The sequence below is a fragment of the Thamnophis sirtalis genome, unplaced genomic scaffold (assembly GCF_051295495.1).
Source record: "Thamnophis sirtalis isolate CommonGarterSnake01/CBP01778 unplaced genomic scaffold, rThaSir2_p1.2 scaffold_4, whole genome shotgun sequence".
Taxonomy (NCBI): domain Eukaryota; kingdom Metazoa; phylum Chordata; class Lepidosauria; order Squamata; family Natricidae; genus Thamnophis; species Thamnophis sirtalis.
The window spans coordinates 107,885,713-107,893,863 of NW_028261384.1; the positions used below are offsets into that span (position 1 = coordinate 107,885,713).

Genomic DNA, 8,151 nt, shown 5'->3' on the forward strand with positions numbered 1-8,151 from the left:
GACTAGTAACACACACATAATAAATGCTTTCTGTTTTGCAAATGAATATTTGATTTAGATATGATATTTAATACTCATATAATATAAATTACATAAAATTATTATCTAAACTATCTTTTTGATTCCATGAGTATGTATTTTATGAAAAAGGGTATTTTGGTAATTTAAATCTTAATTCATTTTAAAATGACTCTCTGGCGTTACTGATCTTTGGACTATTTCTTATATCTCATACAACTGCAATATTTTGGTTTTTTTAAAAAAAAACTCACCAAGAATATGGATAAACAGTGTTATTTTCATTTGAACACCTATTTCTAAAGTATTTTCAACCAAATTCTTGTTCCAGTGTTATAGAGATTTGAAATTTTTTCCAAAACCTTCTTCCTAAAATTTGCAAATGATTTTCAGTAAAATTGATTCTCTCACTTTCAGCGCTATGATTCATCCAAAAAGAATCCAACAGATTTATGTAATATCTATCTCATTTATCAGTAACTAGTTACCCCATAATATACTAATTTAATAGTAACAACAATTTTGATGAAATAAAAATTCATCAAAATAAATATACAAAATTCCTTTTTGTATACCAAACATAAAATGAAAATCTGATGATATATGCATAAATACTTACCTCAAAAACAACAATTGTCCTAAGCAAGACAGCTTTAATTTTTGTTCATGGAATACCTGTTTCTTTTCTCAATCTTCCCCATGCTGTAAAAGTATTGAGGAGTCTTCTTTTATCATGCAGTCCCTTAGCAAGAAACAACCTGCAAGGTTATATGTACTCCAAAATATATATGATGTCTTTACCCTTATATATTCAAAATTGTTTGAATCTATTTCATCTGTGTTTGCTTTCCTTTTTTTGGTAACAAGGAAAATAATTACTAGGAGAGAAATGGGGATGGATAGGAAGAAAGCAGAAAAGCTGAAACATTTGAGATTATATTATGACTGCAGATTATCAGTTGTTGGACTTTTAACAAAAGATATCATTAATAATGATTTCAGCTTGTTTTTTTTTTTCAAAAATGAATACTAGCAATAAAGCAGATTGATGAAAACTTTCTCAAGGAAATATTTGAAACTTCTAACATGCCATCATCAGATGAAAGCTATCCAGCATTCCATGTCTAGGCAAGATTCTAGGTAAATTGCTGGGGGAATATCACTGGTAAATCTCACACCATATGATAAATATAAATCAGTCTATTCTGAATAAACTGGTACATCAAAATCAAAGACAGTGGTGAGTGTCAGCAGAAACCCTATTTGCTTCGGTTGTAGAAAAGAAGGTCTTGGTAAAATGTAAGCAAAATATATGAAATTTAGACATTTAGGTAGGCACAACCAAACTTTCTGATCTCCCTTACAGATGAATTTCTCTCTCCCCTTGGATACTCTTCAATTATAAAATTCTATATGCCCTACAGTGAAAAGTCTTCTCCCTCTTATAATGTATTTCTGTCAAAGGTGACAGTTTATCGATATTCCAAACTCCCATATGAAGATCAAGTATGCATTTGCTCGACATAAAGTTGAATCCATTTCATACATCATTCTAAAGAATGTATTGTACTCTCATGGCAATCAGAGCTAATGCACTGCCTCATGGGTCTGACAGACTCCATTTATGTAGAGTAAATTGAGGCATTTAGTTGGGAAAATTCCCACAGGAGGTTGTTTGGCATGTTTGAAAATACTTCTGGATCTTTCAGTGGGGTTGAAGAGTTGAATTTATTCTTTTCCTCCAAGGTTAGTCATATTGTAGAAGAAACTGCTTAAATGTATTCCATAAATGCTTTCAATAATGCTTTCAATAAATGCTAAGATTTTTAGAATACCATGTCATGGTTGGATCATTTCCTCATCAGGCTTGACTTCCATACTGCTACCCCTCACCGCAGGGAGATGGAACTGACTAGATGGTTCCGCCCCAGGTGCCTGATGGACCCTGAAAGGTTCCTGATGGAGCTTGGGACTTTTCCTGAATCCCTTGCTCACAACTCGACCGAAGCCCTAGTGGAAGCCTGGGATAGGGCGGTCACTGGGGCTTTGGATCATGTTGTGCCTTTGCGGCCTCTGACCTGGTGTCAATCAATCCTGGTTTACTGAGGAGCTCCGGGAGATGAAACGCCAGAAAAGACGCATAGAGAGTGGTTGGAGGGCCAGCCGGTCCAAATCTGATCGAACACTAGTAAGAATTCATATTAAATCCTACTTAGTGGCAATAAAAGCGGCAAAATGGCAACATTTTTCCACTCTTATTGTGTCCCCAGATAACTGCCCAGCCACCCTGTTTAGGGTGACCTGCTTCTTACTTAACCAAGGAGCTGGGAAATACCCCTTGCAGGGTAGGGCTGAAGGGTTCCACCACAAAACCGTGTTTGACTAAACCGTGCTTGACGAAACTGCGTAGCTGACGTCATCAACAGGGCAACAACAGCGCGGAGACAGAAGCACGCTGTAAACGCTAAACCTAAAATTAACCCCTAAACCTAAACCTAACCCCACTAAACCTAATCCTAAACCTAACCCTAAACCTAACCCTTAACCTAACCCTAACCCTAATCCTAACCCTTAACCTAACCCTAAACCTAACCTTAACCTAGCCCTAAACCTAACCCTAACCCTTAACCTAACCCTAAACCTAACCCTAAACCTAACCTTTACCTTAAGTTGAATCGGCTTGCTTTCAAAGCGCTATTTAAAGCGCCCTTCTTTCTCCGCACTGGCTGTTGTCACCCTGTTGATGATGTCAGCGACGTGGTTTAATCGGGCGTGGCTTAGTCGAGCGCGGTTTTGACGGGTCACGGGGCTGAAGAATTTGTTCAGTATCTCCAGGATAGAATCCCTCAGATCCAGACAGGCTTAGACTCTAACTGGGTAGATTCAGGCGAGTCGACGGGGATGAATCTTGTGGAGACTATCTGGGATGAGTTTGATCCTGTGACCCCTGAGAGCATGGACAGGATTATAGGAGACTCAGTGCTGCCACTTGTGTGCTGGACCCGTGTCCCTCTTGGTTAGTCACCGCTGCCTGGGAGGTGACACGAGGCTGGCTCCAGGCGATTACCAATGCTTCATTGAGAGAGGGTTTCTTTCCCACCGCCTTGAAGGAGGCAGTTGTGAGGCCCCTCCTTAAAAAGCCTTGGTATCCTATTGCAATGACTCGGGGGGGGGGTTGGAGTGGGGGGCACCATTTTACGGTGGTTCTCCTCCTACCTGTCAGATCAGTCACAGTTTGTATTGACTGGAGGGCAAGGAACGACCCAGAGGCGCGTCACTTGTGGGGTACCCCAGGGGTTGGTTCTCTCACCCCTCCTGTTCAACATATATATGAAACCACTGGGTGAGATCATCTGTGGTTTTGGGGTACAGTATCATCAATATGCTGATGATACCCAACTTTTCATCTCTACCCCAGACCACCCAAACGATGCCCTCAACGTGATGTCCCGATGCCTGGAGGCTGTGCGGATCTGGATGGGGAGGAACAGGCTCAAGCTCAATCTCTCCAAGACAGAGTGGCTGTGGTTTCCGTCATCCCGATTTCTGCATTTTGTTCCATCTTTGATGATAGGGGGAGAAATTTTAGCCCCCTCAGAAAGGGCTCGCAATCTGGGCATCCGCCTGGATATGCAGCTTAGTTTAGAAGAACACCTGAAGGCTGTGACCAGGGGGCCTTTTACCAGGTTTGCCTGGTACATCAGTTACACCCCTTCCTGGATCGGGATGCTCTGTGCACAGTCATGCATGCCCTCGTCCTTTCTCACCTGGACTACTGTAGCACTCTTTACATGGGCTGCCCTTTAAGAGCACCAGGAAGCTTCAACTGGTCCAGAATGCATCTGTGCGGGTTATCATGGGGGCACCTAGGTGCTCCCATGTTACACCCCTTTTAGGTGGCCTGCACTGGTTGTCAGTTGTCTTTTGGGTGTGATTCAAGGTACTAATTATGACCTTTAAAGCGCTCCATGGCTTAGGCCCAGGGTACCTGTGAGACAACCTACTGCCACTGGTAGCCTCCCATCGTCCAGTGCGATCCCACAGAGTTGGCCTCCTCAGAATGCCGTCGGCCAGACAGTGTCAGCTAGTGACCCCCAGGGGGAGAGCCTTCTCTGTGGGAGCACCTTCCCTCTGGAATGAGCTGCCCCCAGAGCTTTGTATAAACCCTGACCTTCGGTCCTTCTGATGCGCCCTAAAAAGTTGGCTTTTCCAGCAAGCCAGACTGCCCTGAACAAAACAAAATAAAGTATTGATCATTGTTAATTTTAATTTGAATTTTTTTTTTAAAAAAAATGTATTGTCAATTTTAATTGGGTTTGGGATATTCCATTTAATTTTTTTTAACTTTTATATTATGTGTTTCTTTTAATTGTTGTACGCCGCCCTGAGTCCTTGGAAGAAGGGCGGCATATAAATCTCAATCTCAATCCAATGACATTAATTGTATAAGGTTTTTTTCCCCAAAATATGTGTGTGTGTGTTTGTGTGTGTGTGTGTGTGTGTCTGTGTATGTGTGTGTACTAGAGCCGAGATGGCGCAGTGGTTAGAGTGCAGTACTGCAGCTACTTCAGCTGACTGTTAGCTGCAGTTCAGTGGTTCAAATCTCACCGGCTCAAGGTTGACTCAGCCTTCCATCCTTCCGAGGTGGGTAAAATGAGGACCCAGATTGTTGGGGCAATATGCTGACTCTGTAAACCGCAATTGCATTTTAAAAAATCTATAGGCTTAACTTAAAGAAACTATTTGGTATACCTGGTGACTCGTTAATTTACACACACACGTGTGTAATTTTGTGATTTAGTGATTTAGTGTGGACTGTAAATTAATGAATATATAAAGCTAAAATTATAATTATTTATTCATTAAATTCACATCGGTTAACATCTCAAATTCATTACTCAATAAAGTTACATTTAAAATAGCAATAGCAATAGCAGTTAGACTTATATACTGCTTCATAGGGCTTTCAGCCCTCTCTAAGCGGTTTACAGAATTAGCATATCGCCCCCACAGTCTGGGTCCTCATTTTACCCACCTTGGAAGGATGGAAGGCTGAGTCAACCCTGAGCTGGTGAGATTTGAACCGCCGAACTGCAGCTAACAATCAGCTGAAGTGGCTGCAGTACTGCACTCTAACCACTGCGCCACCTCGGCTCTAAATGGACTTCTTTATCCAAAACACTGCATGCTTTTTTAGATGTGAAAATAGAACAGTAGAAATATACAGAGACGTGAACTAGCAAGCATATTAGTAATTCTCTGAGAATATTTTAAGTGCCTCATGAAATTATTGCAATGGGAGAATATGGCAGTTCATAAAATGGCTGCCTGGGTGGCAAGGATCAGATAAAGTCAACCAATTTACCAGACATTAAAATGTTTCCTATTACTTTCTTTCTTTATTTACAAGTGTTTTGTGTCATATCCATCAAAAGCCAAATTTAAACATTATAAAAGGAACATACAATAGAAAATAATACAGAAAATAATAAATAATATTACAATAGTAGTAATAATAATAATATAAACAATTACTGCAATAATATGTGGCCAAATACTTTTAACCCTCCCATAATGAACCATATAAAGGCACTTTTGTAGGGATGGGTAAAATGTAGGTTTTTGAAACTAATCATTGCATTTATATTAGGATTATGAAGGGCCAGGAACGGTTTTGAAACAAAGTGATGCCAGAAGCTGAACTTTATTTTAAATAATAAAATAATATCTAAGGTAAATTAAGGTAAAGAATACATACATGAAATGAGGATACTTTGGCCATTTTAGTCTCTGTAGCACCAAAGCTGTTAATACACCCCATCTTTAATTCTACTTTAATTAAAAAAGTATAATACTATAAAAACTACTGCTATATTTTCTAATAGTTTTAAAGAAGGCTTCTTTCACTTCTCTGTTTCTCAAACTGTAGATGATGGGATTGAGCATTGGAGGCATGACAGTGTAGAACAGAGAAAATATCTTATGTAGCTCTTTCAGTTTTTCTGTTTCAGGGACAACATAGACAAGCAATAGTGAAAGGAAGAAAAATGAAACTACAGTGAGATGAGAAGAACAGGTAGAGAAGGCTTTTTGTTGTGCTGTTTTAGATTTCATTTGCAACACAGTATAAAGTATACAGATGTAGGAGGTCATTGTTAGGAGAAATGGTGTCCCTATACCCATGGATCCTGTAATAAATGTAACAAGCTTCACTAAGTGCGTACTGCTACAGGAAAGATTTTCTATTGGAGACACATCACAAAAGAAATGATCAATTTCACTGGGACCACAAAATGTTAACTGTAGAAGAAAACCTATTATAATAGTGTTGGTCAACAAACCACTCATCCAAGATATGAGGGCTAACTGGAAGCAGAGTTTACTGTTCATGACAGATCCATAATGCAGAGGTTTGCAGATTGCTAAATATCGATCATAAGACATCATTGCCAGGAGATAACATTCAGTGGATGCTAAAAAACCAAAGAAGTAGTATTGTGTCATACATCCATTGACAGATATAGATTTATCCCCAGTTACAAAACTAGCCAGCATTCTGGGCAAAATAGTTGAAATGTAACAAACCTCCAAACAAGACAAATTCACAAGGAAGAAGTACATGGGGGTATGAAGATGTTGGTCAGCTACAACAAGTAGAACAATAAGTAGGTTTCCCACAATAGATAAACTGTATATAAGGAAAAATAGTGTAAAGAGGAGTATTCCCATTTGGGGAAGATTGAATCCCAAAAGAATGAATGTTGTAACATTTGACCAATTTATTTCCATTCTTTCTTATGAAATATCATCAAGGTGATTCAGAAAAGCTATCTGAAGAAGCTATCGTTAGTAGCCATTTTTCTCCATTTCTTTTCTTCTCTCTGATGATTAAGGCAAATGCTGATTCAGAGGTGATCTCCCTCAAGTGTTGGCAAGATCCATGAAGAAGAATATTGTTCTGTTAGCAGAAGACAGAACAACACTGACATTTGACTCTGGCCATGGTAAAAAAAAAAAAAAGCTAGAGTAAATGAACCTCAAGGTGAAAGTTATTCCAACAGCTTTTGAAAGTGCAGAGAATTTAGTGAAAACTTAAATTAACTACCTAGCTACTTATGTCCTTATCAGAGATCATGTCATACCACTTAACTGCTACCAGTGTTCTCATTGTCTGGGATACAAGTTTCAAGACTAGGCAATTTTCAAAACTAACATTAAATTTTAGGTTTCTTTGTGTGCGGGTGAATGGAGAGAACTAAAATGTGCTTACCCCTTAAAAATAATAACTCTACCATGTCTTGTATCTTCTTAGACAAAAGAACAGGTTGCTAATGTGAAATTCTTAGGATTAATATTTGAAAGAAGAAATCCAGGCAGTGATGCTGATTTTTTTAAAAGAAATGTCATGGAAAATTAATGCTATAATTCTAGTTACCTTGAATTTTCAGATTTCAGGAAATTGAATATAATCAATATATTTTTCTTCAACTGTAACATTTCTTAGGTGAAAATAAGAATACAAATTTAAGGTTGTCTAGTCCAACACAGCTAAAGTTTTTTTCCCCTATTTATAGCTCCTCTTCCTCTTAAATGACAGAATCATAATCTGTTATTTATCATTTTTAAAAGATTTATGTATTGCATTAGCAGACATTTCTTAACAAGAATTAGGACAAACAATTAAATTATATGTCTGAGTGGGAAGCAGTGGACTTCTGACTAGTAACGTACACATAACGAATGCCTTATGTTTTGCATAAGAATGTTTGATTTAGATATGACATTTAATATCCACATAATATAGATTTCATAACATTATTACCTAAACTATCGTTTTGATTCCATGAGTATGTATTTTCTGAAATAGGGTATTTCAGTAATTTAAATCTTAATTCATTTTAAAATGACTCTGACATCACTGATCTTTGGACGATTTCTTATATTTCTCACAACTGCTGTATTATTATTTTTTAAAAAAAATCTTCACCAAGAATATGGATAAATTCACCCAACAGAGTTATTTTCACTTTGGATATTTTTAAATATCCAATATACAAAATATTTCTGATATTTTTTTTAACCAAATTCTTGATCCAGCCTTATAAAGATATGAAAATTTTTCTAAAACCTAGT

At 38.0% G+C, this 8,151-nt stretch overlaps 1 protein-coding gene across 1 annotated transcript; it reads right to left on the reverse strand.

Annotated features, from left to right (window-relative positions):
- Positions 1 to 3,324: 3,324 nt before the first annotated feature.
- On the reverse strand, positions 3,325 to 6,816 carry LOC148046057 (olfactory receptor 2AP1-like). The gene is made up of 2 exons (XM_087714466.1): positions 5,892 to 6,816; positions 3,325 to 3,389 (listed from the first exon to the last, which is right to left on the reverse strand). Exons 1-2 carry the CDS (start codon positions 6,805 to 6,807, stop codon positions 3,325 to 3,327), a joined length of 981 nt encoding a protein of 326 aa, XP_087570592.1. The 5' UTR covers positions 6,808 to 6,816.
- Positions 6,817 to 8,151: the final 1,335 nt, after the last annotated feature.

Bases quoted from the DNA above. Each gene is read 5' to 3' on its own strand.
- LOC148046057 (XM_087714466.1), bottom strand. From the start codon at position 6,807: ATGGAAATAAATTGGTCAAATGTTACAACATTCATTCTTTTGGGATTC. The intron at 3,390-5,891 runs ATAGCAGTAGTT...TATTGATGATAC, and splicing joins CTTTAAAACTATTAGAAAAT to TGTACCCCAAAACCACAGAT.